The sequence below is a fragment of the Manis javanica genome, chromosome 12 (genome assembly GCF_040802235.1).
Source record: "Manis javanica isolate MJ-LG chromosome 12, MJ_LKY, whole genome shotgun sequence".
Taxonomy (NCBI): domain Eukaryota; kingdom Metazoa; phylum Chordata; class Mammalia; order Pholidota; family Manidae; genus Manis; species Manis javanica.
Genome location: NC_133167.1, coordinates 111,007,551 through 111,028,241, shown reverse-complemented (window position 1 = coordinate 111,028,241; position 20,691 = coordinate 111,007,551). Strand labels below are relative to the sequence as shown.

Below are 20,691 nucleotides of genomic sequence, written 5' to 3'. Positions count from 1 at the left end.
TTCCTGAGCTCCCAAGGTACTGCACAGCCAGGTCCTCACCCTGCCGTGGGGGCAGTCAGATGTCTCCTGGAATGTGGATATGCCAGAACCATGACATTCCCACTACAGGAATGCCATCAGGATGGAAAACAGGTCCGGCTGACGCCTCTGCCCTGTGTGTACCTGCCTCTGAGCACCTGCATCTCCTGGTCCCCAGGTCAGCTGTGAGCAGCCTCCACGCTAAGAAATCATCATCCTTTAGAATAAATCTGCTTTTATTCCTGGGGGACACAGCACTATGCTTCCCTGCCGGCTGAGGGGTGAGGGCGAGCTCACGGCACCTCCGTCCTGGTGTGTCCTTCCTTTAGGAATGTCACTAAGGTCCTAGAGTCCCAACCGACCTCAGAGGAGGTGGCCGCCTCGGGCTGCTTCTCTAGATTGCAAGCAGAGCACCTGTCTAGATCTTTGGTGGGAAAAACTTAAATATTCTGATTTTTAAAACTCAAAACCAATGATTTATTTTGAATGTTGAGTACTTTAATATGTATTTTAAACAATGAAATATTTTACTATATTTGCTTTTCTTTCCCAAATAAGTGGACACTGTTAGTCAAAAAGAACAAAAGGAAAAAACATACCACTGTAAACACAGATTTCTTGTATTGACTTCAGAAAGCCTAGGACCCGCTGGCCTTCTCGTGGGCGCTGGCGTCCCTGTCGGTGGCCCCCGGGCCTGGCTGACCCTCTCCCCCGGGCACAGCCTCCTGCCCTCTGCCGCTCTCCTCAGGCTGGTACATGAAGTCGACTCCGGAGGCTCTTGTTAGGAAGCCAGCTGCTTTCTTCCTTTTGATTTGCTGCTTCTTTTTCAGTTTCCTTTTTCGGTTTCTGCTGACTGTGGGGCCGTCCGGGGGCCGTGGCCGCAGTGTGTCCTGTGGGAGAGTCCGCTGGATCTCTGGTTCTGCTCGCGCTTCATGAGCATTACTGGGATTTTTAAATGTTTTCTTTGACTTATGCTTTCTAATTCTTCTTCTCGTTGGTTGATCATCAGGATCCTGATCTATAAAGACAAAAATTCACAGAAAACCATTTTCTATATAATGGAACCATAACAAACATTAGGCTTATTAAGTTTTCCATTACCATTTTGTAAATTTAGTAGAAAAGGCATTTAAACTTTTCTGTCAGTGATTCTCAGCTTTGCCTCAGCTAGTTTATACTATCAAGGATCCTGGCCTCCCATGAACTAAATTAACAGCCTACCTGTTCTCCTAAAAACGGCATGTTTCACACCGTTCCCCACAGTCATAGCCATGACAAATGGTGGGTCTAATGACGTCAGAGTTATTGCAATTTCTTTAGGAGTAAAATTTCATTCCTGTGGCCTTGGGGAAAAAACGGGAATTCTTATGTTTAAAAATTTTACTTTGGTGCCTTCTAAGTTACTCGTGTGTAAGAATCATAAGTAAGTAGCACCGACTTGCCCACCTGAAACCACAGGCACACCGGGATGCAGATGAGGCCTGGGCCCTCGGTCACAGCTGGCAGACCTGTGCTGGGCTGGTGGCGTGCTGGGGACCTGAACAGCCAGCTGCCTGCGTGCGGGTGACTCCGCGGCATCAGGCAGGCTCATGGGGGGCAGATGCAGAGGGGCAACGCACAGACCCGGCCTGCACCTGCCAGAGTGGACCAGGGCTAAGCTGGACCTGAGCACAATTCTCATGTCAGAAGTTCTCGGTGCTTTCCGAGCTGTCACCTGCCTGCCACAGGCTGCCATGTGGCATCACACGGCGGCCCTCCGAGAGGCACCGCAGGAACTACTCAGGGGACCCGCTGCTGCCAGAAACTGGAAAGTGCCCAGCTCGTCCTTGCCTGGCGGGTGGCGTCAAACGCCTGGAGCTGCCTCGGCACCTGATGACCCTGCTCACCTCTGGCCCAGGGCCGGCGAGTTCCCGTGTGGTTGGGACCACTGCGTCCCAACACACAGGTGCTCTGAACAATGAAGGCCATTTCTTCCTTAAAAATCTCACTGCTAGTTTTCAAGTGAGAGCCCCCATTTTCTCTGACAGGCTTGCTGACCACGCCTCTGAGTCCTGGTGCTGACCCTCAACTTAGCACGAAGCCAGACCACTCCTCATAAAACCGCGACATGAGGCCTGACGACTCCTGATTAGTGTCTTTTATGTCCCTCCACCACCACAATGGGTTCCTGAATCAGCAATTTCCATTTAAGTGTTGATCAGTGATAGGGACCAAAGCTTAGCAGACAAAGCAGATCCAGGTGGAGCACTGCAGGGCTGACCAAGGAGCGGGTATTATGAAATACAAACGTTTCAAAAATGACCATTCCTTATGAATCAGTTTATTTCCCAGGTTCAGTTAAAAAAAACAAAACACTTCATTTCTTGTTGTTTTCTATTAAAAAAAACATAGCTTGCCTTTATTAGTTCAGAGGAAAGTAATGTACAGGGTGTCCTATCATGGATGTAAACGCAGTGGGACCCACGTGGCAGGCTACTGGGCGGCAGACTGGCATCCTGACTATCCATCAAGAGAGTGGCCAGCCTCCCTCAGGCTCTGCGGGGCCAGTGAAGTGCGTCTCATGCTCGGTGGGTCATTTCTCTTTGTAAGTGGTGAGACTACATTATGAACGACTGCCCACTGAGAATGATCACACTACTGACCTGCCATTGGAAAAGGAAAAGGCTGAAAAATAGTATCATAAGAAGGGGAGGTGGCAAAAAGGCCATAAAATGGTAAGTATATCACACTCTGTCATACAAACATGTCCAAGTGTGTGTAATTTTTAAAGGGAAACTTTAATATTTGTTACTATATGGGGTGTACCCTGTTTTCTTTGGCTGGTGTGAGTTCTCTGGGATTTTTTCACCCACTGCACTTTTCTGATTTCCAACCACAGGGCATCAAGCAGACACTGCTTTTGTAATAAGGAAAACTTAATTTTAAACTTGACGAAATTATGACATCTTGAAATATATGGGATGCTACTAAATTCTACTTAAAGGGAAACTGATCATCTTACATGTACCAGGAAAGAAAGTGACACATCAATGATGCAAGCATTCATTTCAAGCTGGAAAAACAATAGCCAATCAAACCCAATGAAAGTAGAAGGGAAGAAAGAACAACAAATTTAAGACAGAAAATGAGAAATAGAGAAACTGACCAGCTTCGAAACTTTAAAGAAAGAAAATGGACAATGGCAAGACTGTGTGAGGACAGGGCGAAGGCAGGGGGGACTGAATCAGGGGCAAGCATGAACACCCTGCAAACGGCCGGCCACCAGGAGGACACCGCAAGCAGTTTGGCACAAGCAGACCAGATGGTCTACACGAAGTGGAGCATTCTGACAGCACAGATGTCCAAGCAGACACTCAAAGAGATGACAATCTTAACAGTCCGGTGTGTGGTGCATATTTGAAAAGTTGAATCTACTTAAAAGTAACCCCACCAAAGGACTTCAGGCCTGCAAGGAGTCAGCTGGGAGTTCTGCTAAACATTTAAGCAAAAAACGAAGGCCCAGTTACCGCGTGTCTCAAGGTCAGGACACCAAGCAGGGACACTGGCTTTCCTGGATTTGGGAGTCTGCCAGGCAAGCCCATGAGAAGCAGGAGCCTCAGCAGTGGCCTGGGCTGGCCTGGCAGTTGACTTGGTGATGGGGGTGCCTGCAGTGTGTATGGTGGTGCTGTGGTGGCCGAGGACGCAGAAACCAGGGGGGCGTGCAAATGCAGACAGTGCCCACAGCCCTGCTGCCAGGTATTGCAGAACCTGCAAGCTGACCTGCACAGGGAGGAGCCACCTCCCTGTGGTGGGGTTGGGGGCTGGGCGGTGGCCCCTCCACTCTGCATACGAGGTCCCCCCAACCCCTGGATCTCACAGTTACCAGGAGGAGAGCCCCCGATGATTCTGGGAAATGAAGTACTGGACAAAGCATCTCCCCAGGAGCTGATGCAGGAGGTGGTCACCTGACGCTATCTTACTTAAAATGTACGTGCCTACAAGGGTCCCGAGGGTGGCTACTGCAGTCATACACATTGAGCACCTCAGAAGAAACGATGTTTATGAACAATTTTCACATACAAGACGAAGGGGAAAGTTTCCTTGGGGACTGGAGTGAAACAAGCCACTGGATGAACACGAGCATAATGACCGGGAAGAAGGACCCTGAGGTGCCCCTGCAAAGCTGTTGCAAGTTAATTTCCAGGGTGTATGGTCTCAGCGGCAGCTGCTGGAAGCCATGGCACACACCTCATCGGCCACCTGTTTGGATAAACCATTTCTTTGTGACAACGTCTTTCCTCAGTTTCTTTGGTCTCTTAAGGACATGAAGCGTGCGTCAAATGAACGCTGCGTCTCCAGCTTGGGGAAGGGTGCCCCTGACCCGAAACCTGGCCACATGCCCTGCTTTCCAGCCTGGCCTCCTTAGAGGTGCAAAGACGGCCAGGCAGTAGCCGTCAGTAGGACACTGGGGCTGGAGGTACAGGTACACTTAGCCTGTGGTAGAGTATGAACTGCACACTGAATCCCAGTAGCCACCTGCTTGGGACTTCTATTTCTGATGCAGGTATCTACATATAAAGTGTTTCTTTCTGGGAAAAGAAACCGACTAACCATGAAAGGGTGGATCTGGTTCTTTCTCTTTATTTCCTGGTCAGTTGAAAATGAAAATTTTTTTACATGTTACCTGTTTTGACTTTCTCATAATCTTGTATGTTGTAAACATTTCATGACAACCTGTGACTGGCCCGAGGGGGCAGCGTCTCGGGCTTGATCCCATGTGGGATGAGGTTTCTCTACACCAGGAGTGACTGGGGCCCCGCACCCCGTGGGTGGCAGGGGCCAGGGATGCCCATCTCCCGGCAGACAGCACACGACGTGGCCCCTGGAAGAAGACGCCGTTGACAGTGACGCCGATACCATGGGCTCTCAGCACCTGGCCAGCTTCATGGCCCCACCTGCACGGCCAGCTTGATCAATTTAACTGCCTCAGTTGCCTCCCTTTCCTCTGGGCACGCACGGCCTAGAGTCCGGCACGGCCACCTGGAGCACAGCACACTGGCCAGCCCACGAGCTGAGCTCCAGGCCCTTCCGCGTAGTGAAGGCGGTAGGGAACTGTCACTTGGAAGCCGGGGACTGACTGTGTAGTCCGGGAGGCGCACTGATTTTGAGAGCCCCACTGGCCACAACATGCCGTTCAGTTTTACAAGTAGTCATGACTCATCAAAACTCTATGAGCTGCCGTTTGGCACCCACATTCTGATGAACTGCTGCAGTAGAAATAAGCACCAAAATAAGCCAGTCTTCAGATTACCCCACCCTCACGGTGATACCACGACACGTTGAAATGAGCTAAGTGTTCTAAAGGAAAAGTGAGTTTTATTATAGATTTGTAGTTAAGGCCACCAATGCACGTGACCACTGCTCTCCAGCCACCAATGTCCTCTGGCTGCCAAGTCAAAGTCTAAGCTTACATTTAATGGTGATCTAGGCCATACACATGAAGTGGTTGTTACAATATGATGATGTGAGATGCTTCCAGATACTCTTGGTCTACTGCCTGCATGAAATCTAGGACACGCTGTCATAACAGGTACAACACAGTCAGCGAGGCCGAAACAGGCCTGTAGAGGGAGACGAGTCTGGGTCACAGTCCAGGAAGACTGGCTTCCAAACGGCGCACGTGTGCATGGGCAGCATGGAAGACGCAGGGCAGAGGAGCTACTGTTTGTTTGGCCTTGATGGTGAAGCCCGGGCCAAGAGGAACAGGGAGCAGGGTTTGGCTGGGCCAGCTCTTGGCACAGCTTTGTCACCCAAGGGCTCTGGCCATGGCGCCTTTGGGGCTGGGACTTCCCAGCGACCCACACTGCAGCTGGGGCCGGGGGACTTTATGAGCTCCCCGTCACTGCAGAATGGTGATGCCCTTGGTTCTGAACATCAGAGCAGTGCCTTGCCAGGAGTGCAAGGGGGGCACGGCTCTGATGGCCAGAGTCCCAGGGGGCTGACCCGAGGCAGGCCACTTTCAGCCCAGGTGACACGGAGAGAGCCCACGACACCTTCATGACGCAAGGGGCTGGTGAACACACAGTGGGCTGGACACTGCGTTTCTGTGACCGGCGTGGGTACTGACGGCTATCAGACCAGATCTGCTCTGATAAGCACAGACGTGGGCACCTGTGATGAGCATGTAGTAAACATGTGCCAACACACATCACCGTGACCTCAGCCACCACTGCCTGCATTCTTTTCTGAAACAGGCTGTGATACTGAAATAATCTCCAAATTTCCTAGATTTGTTTTTGAATAGGCTTAAATTATATGTATTAAGAGAATGTTTTTGTTTCTTTTCATGTTTATATATTTGGGTCTTGAAACTGAGAAATGCTGGAAAGGTTATTAGGTTTTACATCTCACCCACAAAAACACATTGATACATAGTTTCCAAAACAATTCACATTTACATTCATTAATTTTCTATGCTAACTTTCAATAAAATGGTGACCATTTTGTAAGTGGTAAAATAAACAGCTTAAAATAGAACGATAAAATGCTAAATCCCTTAAATAAAATGTGAAAACCATGAAGAAAGTCATTAAGTTAAAATTAGATGAAGGGGGATTTTTTAAAAGAATGTGAATGTTAGAGTCATTACACAGCATAAATGAGGAAATGGCATACTGAAATTATTCCGTTAATAAAAAGCTGTAAGTGGCTGAAACAGAGTAAATATATCCCCTAAAAACAAAACAAAGACCTAAAAAAAGGAGGAGCAGCAGCATGAGGCAGGGCAGGCGGCTGGGGGGCCTTCAGCACCTGCCTCCCTCCTGGTCGCCTGGCCCCTTACCCCAAGCAGAGGTGCGATCTCAGGGGAGCGGAGGGGCGCGGGGCTCAGGCAGAGCCGCTGCCAGCAGGGCGCGTCCATGTGTCTGGGCAAGGATGACGGGAGCAGGGGGCAGAGTGCACAGGGACGCCCAGGGCTGAGCCCAGTCCCCAGCCCTGACACACAGGGACGGCCTCCAATGTGCCTCCCAGAGCCACTCAGGGCTGTGGCCTCAGCTTCACAGGGGACCCCAAGCCTGCTTGCTCAGCCCAGTAACAAGGTGTGAGGGTGCAGGACCCATGCCCAGGATGCGGTCAGCACCACACTGCACTCCTGCCCTGTCCACGGTAACTGATGGGAACAGTCAATCTGGATTTTCACTTCCCAACGTGTTCTCTGGAGGCTCTGTTATTTGTTCTTTTGAGGCTATGTATCTGTTCCTTGAGCCTCATGTTCCACCCCTGCCTTTCTGGCAGGTGACACTACTGTCCTGAACTTGCTAGCTGACCTCTTACATGTACCACGGCAGCCAGGGGCTTAGAGCTTATCTTCCCAAAGGACACATTTCCGTGTCTGCCTTCTAAGGGTAACATCTTGATGTCACCTAGCTTGAAGAATTTCCAGTTAGTTTAGGCACAAACATGGCTTAACATGCTTTTGTAAAATAGAAGTGTACGTTAGTAATTAAGTATGATTGGTAGAGACCATAACTAACATGAAGAACCACTTAACTTTCTTGTTTTAAGTATGAACATCTCCTGCATAACCTGTAGACCAGGCCTCTTAGGCAATGGCTACACATAAATGAGCACAATTATTTTTACAAGAAGAAAAGAATGTAGCTGTTGGTCTAGGTTATGCACAGAACTCCTGGTAATGTAAAATAATTTACAAAAATATGGAGAAATGATACATTTGCCCCTTTACAACCTGAGTCACTAGACCTCTTTATGATTCTTCATTCTGTCTGCCTGAAACATAACTGTTCTTACTGATGAGCCAGACTTTTCTGACAGTCACGTATTCTCTCAAATTTTAAGGCCTTTGGAAGACTTCTGCGAAGTCAGTGTCTCCCTCCGAGAGTGCATGGCACTCGGCACTTCCAGATGGACTCCGTACTGGCTTTACCCCATGTGCTGGCCTGCCCCCTACAGGAATAAGAGTCATGCGACGGCCACTCGCTTCCCCAACGTCTGACACACCAGGTTCTCAATGAGCAGCCCATCTCAGATCCAGCCATGCTCAGAAATTGGGGGAGTGAGGACACAAGTCCCATACTTTGAAAGACACTGCAAAAGCTGCTTATTTATCTTCTCCACAAATATGAATCGACTGTCTTTTGGGGTCCGAAGGAGAGCTCCATGGGCCCAATTACACCTGCTGATCGTCAGGGACCCCCTGGCGCTCATCCAGCCAGAAAGGCACATCTCACTAGGGGGCTCTCGCTCCTAGACAGAATGATCAGGGTGAAGTGAGGTAGGGGATCTGGCTTCACCAGCAGGGGTCCCCCGGCTGGCCATGAGTCAGTCTCAGGCACCCCTGCTTCCACGCCCCATTCAGAATGGTGGCCGTGGGCTCATCCCAAGCCTCCTGCCGCTTCACATGGGCTGCTTTAGGCTAAGCAGTGTTTCTGGTGAGGCTCAGATCACACTGAGAATAGGGCCTGAACTGAACGTTAGAATGCAACAGAATTTACATCCCGAATTCACTCACGCTGCTCCGTTAGTTCAGGGCACAGCAGAGGCTTAAGAAAACCCTTAATCCCTACACCATTTTTATGCTGTGTATGTAGCTGATTACAATAATCATACCAACTTGTCCCGCGTCTGAAAGTGTTTTTCACTCCATATTTCATGGATAACTTTTAAGATGGTGTAGACAGCCCTCGAGACAAACCAGGTGTAACCAGGACCCAAATCTGTGTCCGTGTAGCAGGAGTGAAGGGGCAGGCACGGGGAGGAATGCAAGTCCCTCTGCTTCACAAAATGCGCCTCTCTGGCAGAAGCTGGCCACCGTGAGGGAAAGGCGCCACGGCTCAGCAGACACCCCCGAGTGCGTGGCCTGTACCACCTGTGCCTCCAAGTCCTCAGCTCCACCACCTGCAGCAAGCTCGTCCATGCCCAGACAGCCTGACGGTGGAGACGGGCTCTGCACTGCCGGCTGTTCTGGACGCCCCGGCCCCGCTGCCCACCCTGCTCCAGTGGCCCATCTACCTCTGCTCGTGGCGCCCTTCTGACTCTTCCCTCACACAGGCCTCCCTGGGAATAAGCCCCTGCTGGACAGTCTGCCTGTGAGCCGGTGTTGGTTTCCATCAGCGTGGAGCGCACATCCCTGGTCTGTTCAGGCTCAACATCGCGATTCGCCGTCTGTCCCATGAAGAAGAGATCAAGACGCTGTTTCAGAAGTAAAGTTACATCAGCTAACCCTCTTTACCCACTATTATTCTAGGACATGTAAATTCATGGGCTCTTAGAATCAGAAGAGAATCTAGGAACGATCCCGCTCACTCTCCTCCCAATACAGGTGAGGAAACTGTGACCTGCCAGGCCAGGCACTGTGGGTCACACACACAAGGCCGGAACAAGCCTCCTGTTCTTGCTGCCTGACGGCAGTCACTTAATCACATTACTACAAGTTGTGTGCAGACAGGCATCATTATAGAATCCCGTGAGATAACATGGAAGGCTTGACTCTGTGAGCGCTGTATGAATTCTCCTCCACACCCGACTGGCCTCAGGTTTCCGGTGCAGCAGCACCTTAGAGCTCACTTAGCCCACAGGGTCCCACGGGCCGCGGTGAAGACTGCAGGCTCCAGGCCCCCAGCTCAGCATTCTTTGGTCAAGACATTTCCAGCAACTTCTCTCACGCTCGGTACTCCGACATTTCATGGGAATACACCTGGGTGTGGGGCTTTTTCATTATTACTGGGCATCTTTTTTTTAACATTAGCTCCTCAGACCTTATTCGCCTTATAGCAGAAGATTTGTACCCATTTACCAACCTCTCCCTATTTCTCTCACCCCCATCCCCTGGCAACCACTTTTCTACTCTGTTTCTATGCCTTCTTTTTTTTTTTTTAGATTTCATCTATGTGATACCACGCAGTTTTGCCTTTCTGTTTAGTGTGATGCCCTCCAGGTTTATCTATGTGGTCCCAAATGGCAGGATTCCTCCTTTCTCATGCCTGAACAATACTCCGCTGTGTATAAATGCACCACATTTTCTTTATCCACTCATCTGTGGGCGACACTTAGGTTGTTTCCATGTCTTGGCTGTTGTGAATAATGCTGTGGTGAACACAGGATGCAGGTATGTCTTCAAGATCCTGTTTTCATTTCCATAAGTGGAATTGCTGGATCATACAGTGTTTCTATTTTTAATTTTGTAAGGACCCTCCATAATGTTTTCCACAGTAGCTGAACCACTGCTCCCACCAATGTTGCATGAGGATACCCTTTTCTCCACATCTTGGGTAATACGTGTTACTTTTTTGTCTTCTGGAGAGTGGCCATTCTGACTGGCGTGAGGTGGTATCTCACTGTGGTTTTGATTGGCATTTCCCTGATGATTAGTGATGTGGATCATCTTTTCATGTGCCTCTTGGCCATTTGTATGTAATCTATAGAAAAATATCTAGTCAGGTCGTCTGCCCACTTTTAAATCAGATTGGTTTTTTTGCTGTAGAGTTTTATGAGTTCTTGATGTATTCTGGACATTAACCCTTACCAGATACATGACATGCAAATATTTTCCCCCGTTCAGTAGTCGGCCTTTTCATTTTGCTCGCAGTTCCTTTGCTGCGCAGAAGCTTTTTTAGTCTGTTGTAGGCCCATTTGTTCTTTTTGCTTTTGGTGTCAAATGCAAAAAATCACTGCTAAAACTGTTGTCAAGGAGCTTAATTCCCATGCTTTCTTCTAGAAGTTTTTTGGTTTCAGGTCTTATGTTCAAGTCTTTAATATATTTTTAGTTAATTTGTGTTTATGGTGTAAGATAATGGTTCAATTTCACTTTTTTTCCATGTGGCTATTGTTTTCCCAACACAACATTATTCGAAGAGACTGTCCTTTCCCGATTATATATTTTTGGTTCTGGTGCTGTTAATTGATTGGTGATACATGTGTGGGTTTATTTCTGGGGTGTCTATTCTGTTCCATTGGTCTACTTGTCTATTTCTGTGCCAATACCTTACTGTTTTGATGATTATGACTTTGCAACATAGTTTGAGATCAAGAAGTATGATGCTTCCAGCCTTATTATTCTCATGGTTGATTTGGCTATCTGGGGTCTTCTGTGGTTACAAATTTTAGGATTGTCTGTTCTATTTCCATGAGAAGTGCCATTGGTATTTTAATAGAGATTGCACTTAATGTGCAGAATGCTTTGAGTAGTGTGGACATTTTGATAATATTAACTTTTCTAATCCATGAACATGAAATTATCTTTCCATTGATTTGTATCATCTTCAGTTTCTTTCATCAGTGTCTTAGAGTTTTCAGGCACAGGTCTTTTACCTCTGTGGTTAAATTTATTACAAGATATTTTAATTTTTGAGGAGATAATAAGTAAAACTGTTTTCTTATTCTCCCCTCCTGATAGTTCATAACCAGTGTATGCAAATGCAACTGCTTTCTGTACACTGACTTTGTATTCTGGGACCTTACTGAATTATAACAGTTTGGTGGAATCTTCACGGTTTTCTTTTTTATATCATGTTGTCTGCAAATAGTGACAATTTGACTTCTTCCTTCCCATTTTTAATGCCTTAAATTATTTTTCTTGCCTACTTGCTATGGCTAGTACTTCCAGTCATATGCTGATTAAAAGTGGCAAGAGTGGGCATCTTTGTCTTAAATAATTTCCTGCCACTTTTTTCTGGGTCTCCTTCTGGAATATCTATCCACTGAATAAATATTAATCAACATCTAACTTCCAGTTACTGAATATATATGAATCAATATCCAATAAAAGTATTTAGAATCCATTCTATTACTGTAATGTATTCACTTAAAGCTAAAGTAGTATAAAGGTTTACCAAAATCTAAAGAGCTCTCTAATCCAAATCTCTTATGTGCCATTTAATGCTTTGGAGATTAAGTAACTATATTTTTCCTTAAAGACAGGCTAAAGAGTTCTGCAGATTCCAATGGTAAATTATTTCAAAATTAATATTCTGACATCCTGTGCACAGAGTCCTTATCAAACATTCATGTAAAGTTGAGCTAACTTTCTTCACAGAGCCTAGGAAGGATCCAGAGTGTCAGGCATGTGCCAAGAAGATGCCAAAGAAAGAAAAAAAAGGGGGAATACAAAACAATGCTAGTTTTTTAGAAACAACCTGGGGCTTTCTAGGCATGCTAAGAATGAGCAGAAGTTGTTCTGCATCCAGCCTTTAATTTCACCTGGTTGACAGGTGCATGGCAGCTGAGGAGAGGGTCTATTAGACAGAAGAGTGGTTCAGAATGACCCCACCTCCACCATTTCTCATAGCCACCCTCATTTAATGCAGGAGGAAGGAAAGGCTTTCAGATAATTAAATGCTTCAAGTCTCATTTCAGAAAATCAGCAGGATAGGAATAAAGAACAGCTGGCCATGACCCTGCCTTTGTGTCTTGACAGTGACATGTGTGAAATGTGGCACCTAGTCAGTGGAGCCAAGTGCCCACCTGGGCTCTACTTCGACTCAGGTTATGTTTGGTGAGAATTGTATGTTATTAGTCAAGTGGGCTGGAATGCAGAGCTATGCACTGCATGACCACCTCAGAAAGCACAAGAGGTCAGGGACAAGGATGTCCCCAGCCCAGATGATGACAGGAAGAGCTGAGAACTGTCTGTCTTGGAACTAAGGGCTAGGTCTGTCGAAGCAAAAGGGTGGATGGTTACCTCACAGTGAACTGCGCATTTAGCTCATGCTTCCAAAAGCCACAAAGTTAATGACTATCACAGTTGGTGCTTGCTGCTATAATAATAATCATAGCTTTCCACAAAAATGACTCAATTTTAATAACTTTGCAGCTTGATCTGAACACAACCATCATGTCAATACAGTCAAAAGCACCTATGATTATCAACCAGGAAAGATGACTGAGGCCTGCCTTACAGGCTGTTTTTATAAGAATTACTTGGCTTGACTCACCAAATGCTGACTAAAGACGTAACTCTAGCAGGCACTATGCCTCAGGGGATAAAGAGTTGGCCATGCTTATGTTTGTACAAGCTTTGCAATAAACCCAGTTCGATCAGCGCAGGAAATGTCGGTTTGCCAGGCGGGGATTACCAACTCCATAAGGCAGACAGGGAAACTGACGATCAGAGGATTAAGAAAGACCACGTGCAGCCAGGGCCCTTTACCCTAACACTCTACTCTCTGGAAGTCACAATGAGGAATGTTATACAAATGACCTAGATACAGGAAAGGGCACACATGAGTTTGTGAGTTTGGGGTGAGGTTGGGTGGAGGAGGCCAAGAGGCCACTTGGGAAAGGGAAGGATGTCGGGTGCACAGAGAGGTCCCCACACGGCTAGGCAGAGGGCAGAGAGGGGAGGGGAGGTCTGGACCAGGGCAGCCGGCTGGCGGAAGAGGGCAGGTAGGCAGTAGAGGCTGCAGCCTCCTGCAGCAGGTCTCAGCGGGGCAAGATGACTCTCAGGAGGCCAGCAAATGCAAAACGGTGAGGAGCCACCCAGGCCGTCACAGAAGAGCTAATTTGGCCCCATTGTGAACAGCGGGAGGGGCCTGGGAGGCCAGAGACCCAGGGACGTGGGGGTGGGGCACCTCAGCCGGTGGGACAGCAGTGACAGAGGAGCCATGATTTTGCAGGAGGAGGAGGAAGAGGTCCGGAGAGACGGGAAAGGCTGGGAAGGAGGCCTGACAGAGGCACTGGGTGGGCTGGGGAGGCTCACAGGAGAGGCGGCTGCTCGGGTCCCGGGTCCCTCCCCGCGCCCCCTGCGCTCCCTCTGTTGAAAACCTGGCAGACCTGCGGGTCCTGCTTCCCTCCTTACGAACGGCACCGAGATGCGCGCACTGCACCCCCTTCTGGCCGCGAGGAGGAAGGGCACGGAGAGGGGGCACCGCAGGAGCCACCGATGCCGCGGGCCGAGGTCGCAGACCTCAGGGGGGCCTGAGCCCAGGGCGCGGGGGGGAGGGGGCAGCTCCTCGGGGAACCCTCAGGGCAAAACCCTGATGAGATCCCTGGGATCCCTCTGCGAGACACGCGGTGGGGAAGGTGTGGGAAGAGCCTGGGGTCGCTTCGGGGAGCATTTTTCATCACCAAGATGACAGGCTGGAAAATGAAAATTCCAGATTGTCGGTGCTCAGCAAAAAATCATTACAACTCTTATAATAACTAAAACTACAATAACTAAGACAATATATACCATAACATATTATTACATAAATATTTTAATAACCTAAAAGACACAGGCACCATCGACACAGAAAGGAGTTCTGGTAAAAGTTACAAGGAGCTGTAACAGAGTACGGATACCTGCTACTGTTGAATTATTTAGGTGTTAAACATACTTCACTGTTGTAAAAACAATCCATGAACTAGGCTGGCAGCAGGATCGGCCGGAACCCAGGGCAGGGGAAAGGCAACAAGGACCCAGGAACCAGGGGACGCCGCGGGCAGCTCGGTGGCCTGGAGGGGTCTGACCGAGGCTCCTGTAACATTCTTGCAAGGAGCATAAAGAAGCTGGGAGCAGCTTACACGGCTTCACCGATCCTCTGAACGAGCGCTGCTGTCCAGGGTCTTGCTCTGCGGTCCTGTACAGTCCAGGCAGCCCCAGAGCCCACAGCCTGAGCCCTCCGTGCTATACTGAGGACAGACAGTTTAGAACAGTGCCTGTGATGGGCACAATCCACCTAAATCTGCGTGTGTGTGTGTACGACCTGCACGCGAGAAGCTCTAAAAGCCACCTCCTATCAAGTGTCTGGCCAGGGCCTGGTCGGGTGCGACCTGCCTTTGCTTCATCTATAAGGCTCCACTTTTCTAAGGTATTTCTAAAAAAGTGCTTTCATCTCAGAAAAAAGAGCCACTAGAGGTTGGACTGTACAGACAAGGAAAAGCCTCCTTCCTAAAAACCAATTTCTCAGCTAACAAAAAACGAGGTTCCTATTTATGTGTAAAACGTGCCGATGGGCAGTTTCTGTGCAGAGACTCAGGACATAATCGCTGCGGGAAGCCAGCTGCAGTCTGGGCTCTTCGGTTATAAAGGGGGTTCCGTTTGGGCTGCCCCAGCCTGGCCACTGGGGAGGGGATGGAGAGGCTCCCGATAATTAGGGGAGGGTGGGCTTCCAAGGGCGAGAAAGTGCCACACGCCACCAACGCCCAGGGAGGCAGTGGCAGGGCAGAGTGCAGTGCTCACCCTCGGGGCTCATGTCCTGAAATGAAATTCCGAGGCCATGGTTATAGTTCTGTTTCTACGGAGACGGAGGCAGGTTCCTGCGGCTTGCTGCTGTTGGGTGAAGAGATGAATTCTTGGTTCAGCGGCTCAAAGGCTTTTAACAAATGTGGGGCAAAAGGAAGCAGCGCAAAAAACGGTCACTGAGCCATAAAAGATATAATGTGAAAGATGAATTTTATAAAATTTGATATAAAATTAATCCACCATGAGACTGATGAACACAGAATGGTCCCACTGGGTGGGAGGAGGCGACGGTCCACAGAGCTTCAGGTCAGAACTTGCTGGAGAGAGAAATTTACAGAAGATACGAAGAGAGCAATTTCAGTCAGTTTAAGATATATCAGGACTGGAACAGAAGAGTTTCACACCAAAACAAAGCAGTTTTTATGATACAGAACTCTTAAGTGGAAATGCGGTATCAAATTCAGTTTCTGGTGTTGAGCTCCTTTTTTAAGTATGAAAAAATACAAATTCTGTCAGTCTTGAGAGGCACCTCAGGAAGTGGTTTGTGGGGATGGCTGCTCAACCAGCAAGCTCGCATCAGCACGGTCCTGGTCAGCGGCAGCCTGCAGGGGACCCCGTGAGTGCTCCACCCCGCCTGGGGTTCTGGGGGCAGCCGTGGTCGGCAGGGACCCCGTGATAGCTCCACCCGGCACAGGGTCCTGGTCAGCAGGGGCCCGCAGGGGCCCTGTGAGAGCTCCACCCCGCCTGGGGTTCCGGGGGCAGCCATGGCCCGCAGGGGCCCCATGAGTGCTCCACCCCGCCTGGGGTTCTGGGGGCAGCCATGGCCTGCAGGGGCCCCATGAGTGCTCCACCCCGCCTGGGGATCCGGGGGCAGCCATGGCCCGCAGGGGTCCCGTGAGTGCTCCACCCTGCCTGGGGTTGCGGGGGCAGCCGTGGCCCACAGGGACCCCATGAGTGCTCCACCCCGCCTGGGGTTCCGGGGGCAGCCGTGGCCCGCAGGGACCCCATGAGTGCTCCACCCCGCCTGGGGTTCTGGGGGCAGCCGTGGCCCGCAGGGACCCCATGAGTGCTCCACCCCGCACAGGGCCAGGCGCTGCTCTTCTGCCAACCTGGCTATGGTGCCACTGACGCCTGTGACCCTGGAGGGAGAAGAGCCTCAGGACCCCGTGCAGACAGCCGAGGAGGAGGCTCAGATCCCGACGGACCCCGCAGACGATGCGTCGTGATCAAGCTCAGAAGAGACGCTTCCAGATGGCGGAATCCCCAACCCCTGGGGTGCATCGGGCGACCCCAGAGCCGCCTTCTGTGACTGGGGCTCCTTACAGTCCCCCGGACCCCGGGCAGCGCGGCTGATGGGGGCTGTTGCCTCTCCCGGCAGCACCAGCTGGCCGTGCCCTCCTCAACGAGCTGGACCAGTGGGTCCCGGGGCACCTTCGCCTCTGGGTGGCACTGAGGCTGCCCCAAGGGCGCCGGCCCTACCCACCAGGGTCGGCCCTGAGCCTTTTCTGATGGCTGGGCTCCTGCCTCGCACTTGCGAAATGTCACCAGACTTGACGAGTGCCTTCCTCCCTGAGTTAGTGCCCCGGCTGGCACCCTCCCTCCTTTGCTGGCCCCCAGTTGGCAAATCTAGGCCCCAAAAAGGCCTTCTGCTCCTGGATGCTGCTAGGACTGGCATCGTGTGGCTCTGCTGCCCAAGTGCTGCAGATGCTGGTCCGCTGGTCCCGCCCCCGCCCCCACCCAACCCCCACTGCTCCCCCTTGCTGGTCCCCACCATTCCCCTCTACTGACAGTCCACTCAACCTGTGTGATGCCAAACAAACTAAAAAGAAAAAACATTCTCCATGCCTTTAATTAATCGACACTAAAAATGAACACACAAAATGAAGTCCTGAGATGCTCAATCCAGAGCTCTCCCGTGAGGTCCTGGCACAAGTAAGCCCTCACACAACCTCGTGGACCGGACGGCTGGGGTGCCCTCCACCACACCCCTCATCACCACCCATGTGCACTTCTGACAGGAGCTGGAGAGCTCACCCACGTGTAAGTTGGTGGCCAGTGTGTACTCACGAGCACCCAGAGAAAAGGTGTGTGGGGGACATAGTGGACATTTTCTTCTTAAAGTTAAGGGGCACTTGTTTCCCGCCAGCTGCTTGGACGAGTTCGTGGTGCTGTGAGAAGGGCGGGGCATCCTCCCATCTTGTATTTCCACTAGCGGTGCCTGAACCTCCAGGATCCTGCGATGCGATCTGCTCAGGAAATGACTGTGATTGGTGTAAGTGGAGGACCACGCACTTATCATCCCAGCGGCCCAGCGGGACTCTGGCCTCACTGTACTGGGTCACGAAGCCTCACAGAGTGCGGCATCCCTGCAGACGTGCCAAGTGGCAGGAGGAGCTGGGCTCCTGCCAGAGAAATGAGCTCTCGGGCTGCATCAGGCTGCTCAGCACTTCCCACGGGCCGGCTGCCAAGGAGGCCGCCTTCTCGTTTCCGTGACCTACGGTGGGCCTGCCCGTGTCACAGGCCGAAGGTGTACAGTCTTTGGAACACACACAGCAGCTTTCATAAGAAAGTGGCGCTTGCCTGTCTGAGGAGGAAGGAGCATATTTCTTTTCACCTGAATTGCACCAAGGCATTTAAATGAATCAAATGCAGGTGGGGAGGCCCTAGGACAAGGTCCCATGTTATCCACTTAGGTTTAACAACGCTGCTTCCTTCTCCTACAACACCCCCCCCACCCCACTCCATTCCTAACAAATTCGAAGCCCTGAAAGAGTTCAAAGTGCATTTGTTGTGGTCAAGATCACCGCCAGGATGGAACAAAGGCACCTAGTGAGTGATGGTGCTCGGGTCCATTTGTCCCTATTTCTGGAACATTCTCACCTTCGTGACAACCACACCTGGCCACGGACCAGTCCCGCGGCACAGTCCTCCGGAGCCCTGTGCAGACCTGCCAGCTCCCAGGGCGCATGGGCCCAGGGCCTCTGACCGGCTGGCCAAGCCGTTCTCGTGCAGCCCAGAGAAGTCGCCACTCAGCTGATGGGCAGGTCCAGGGCACCTATACCATCGGGGCGGCCCATGGCTGGGAGTCGATCTTTGGATAAAAGTAACCATCTGACCCTTTTCCTTTCTGACTCATGTCTCGTGTTCTCTTTGCTTCAAGTCACAGCCGGAAAGAGTCAGGAGGCCCTGGGAGTCCCCAGTCTCGATCCTGAGGCCCCCGCCTCCTGCTCCAGCACAGCCCTTCTCTCGCCCCAGGACAGAACAGGGAACCTGAGGGGCCGGCCAGTCATTCTTTCCCCAGCCCTGTCATTCCGCCTCTCCCGAGATGGTCCAGTTCCTGCGGCACAATGGGAAGAACTTCAGATGGACAGAGAGGGAAAAGCAAACCGAAACACATGGCGGTGAGTTGCAAGGGGTCAAGATTCAAAAACACCGACTTCCCAGCAGGAATTTGATTAATAAGTTAATCAAAGCTCTGAGAAACTGGGTTCATGTTTTTCTAAAAAGCTGGGTCCCGGTGCTGGCTTACGAAAGGGGACTGACACAGCTTCCTGAGAAAGCTGCCCCCTTATGCTCCGGCTGTCCTGGGGGGCGGAGGTCAGCCACAGGGAGGCCAGGCAGGCAGCCAGCTGCGGAGCCCAGGTGAGGTGGCCTGTGGGGAGCCCCAGGCTGCCTGCTACGGGAAGATGTGCAGGCTGGGACAGGGACAGGGACAGACATGCACAGGGGCAGAGCCGCAGGCAGTGGGCGGTAGCGGGTTCAGCTACAGGGTTAGGGCTGGGTGGCGAGGCTGAGTGGACACAACGAGGAGGACCTCAGGGCATAACTGCCACAAGCCCCCAAATTCCGTGCTGACCTGTTCCCTGCCCTTTGAGGGGAACGGCTGGGTCCACCAGCACCCCAGCCCCATAGGTACATGGCCCCCTTCCCCGACCACGGGGGATGGGATGTCGGATGCCCCCCGACCAGGGATCAGGGAGACACATTAACAGGAAGACCGCTCAGCAAACAGCTTGTAAAAGGGAACTTGTAGTGATATAGTTGTGAGAATTGAAGTTACCACCAAATTTGCCAGGTTACCATGCAATTCAAATGGAATGAATCCTAACTGTTTCATCCCCCTTTTCTTCACTTTTTTGCTCTAACCCAAGCACACCAGGCCCACCCCAGGTGCCTTCCTGGAGGAGAGGTTTGGGGCAACTTCCCGTAAGCATTTGTCCTGGTGGTGCCGTGGACGTCACGCAGGTGTGGGAGGTGGGGCTGGTCACTGACTCACTCGGCTTCCCCAGACCCAGGGGCCCTCTGCAGGCCGGCCCTCACAGGTGCCATCCACTGGCTGCTTGCCCTTGCCCGTGAGCGAGTGCTAACTGGATACGGTTGCCCGTGAGCGAGCAATGACCACTGCGTGTGAATTAGTCCTACATATTTTTATTGAATTATACGAGTTATATGGTGAAGTATGTTCACGAAGGTAATTTATCTTCATAGGAACATAGTTGAAAGTTCTAATTAAATTATCTATCTATTCCAAAGATTTTCAACAGGGTTTGAAAAGATAAATATATTATTCCTTAGCTAACCCATATTTTTGTTTTATGGTTTTTGACCTTTTAATTAATAAGTTAGAAATATCAGTGAACTAGAAAACCACATTTTCTTGTTATTCAAATTAATTAAGGTTTGTAGTATAGATTTCTTAGTTTATATTTGTGAAAAATCATCTGGGGAAACTTTTATTTGAAAATTTCAAATTCCTCTTAAGGTAGTTTTGAAATGGTGAATCAACAGGGGAAAGGTACCATTTCACTTTCCAAGGTAATTTAACGTGCCATGACAGCTCTCCCACCAAATGTGGGGACCACTTTATTTTCCTTCATTCATGACATTTAACAACAAAAGCAAATAGTCCAATTTTTCCACGGAAGAGATGCAAAATAAGTTATTTCTATGTTCATGAAATTGATACACAGTCTCAGAAATTTTGGAAAGATTGGAAAAATCAAGAAAAATACTAAGCCAAGATACAGTACCGACAGGTGGGGCATTCACAGTAGCCTCCGGTGCACTGGCCACGCAGCCAGGATGGCACTCCAGCCCCCTGGCTCCTGTCGCCCAGGTCGCTCACAGCCACCTCTGGGGCTGCGCAGCACGCCCTCCAATGATAAAGTTAGTAACGCTGACTAGGACACAGGAGAGACCGAGACTCACGCCCACCTGCAGGCTGTCCCCTCCTCCCGCCGAGGGTGGACCGTTTACCTGCGGGGCCGTCACTGCTGGAGGAGCTCCGGGAGCTGGTGCGGCTGCGGGGCCCTGGCAGGCTCGGAGTGGGAAGGTGGCCTTCAGGAGGCAAACTCGCAGTACGGCGCCGCTTCTCGGGCCGGGTCCTGGTGTTGCCGACTGCAAGGGGAGGAGACAGGCTCTGGTGTGCACAGCGCCACACAGTCAGTCAGGCGCCCACCCGCCCCGCACCCTGTCTCCACACCTCCCCAAAGCCCCGTAAACCAGGCGCTGGA

At 50.6% G+C, this 20,691-nt stretch overlaps 1 protein-coding gene across 6 annotated transcripts in view; it reads right to left on the bottom strand.

The window, feature by feature from the left end:
• Positions 1–471: 471 nt before the first annotated feature.
• ERICH1 (glutamate rich 1) overlaps positions 472–20,691 on the bottom strand; it is a 39,452-nt gene continuing 19,232 nt past the window's right edge. The window contains exons 3-5 of one of the 6 annotated variants that reach the window (XR_012124077.1): positions 20,435–20,575; positions 9,028–9,180; positions 898–1,036 (exon numbers count right to left, since the gene is read on the bottom strand). Coding sequence is in view for 5 of the 6 variants with exons in the window: in XM_073219251.1 (XP_073075352.1) it covers positions 657–1,036; positions 20,435–20,575 (521 nt within the window). In the remaining variant the exon portion in view is untranslated. The other 5 variants (XM_073219251.1, XM_073219255.1, XM_073219252.1 and 2 more) reach the window with 5 other exon arrangements.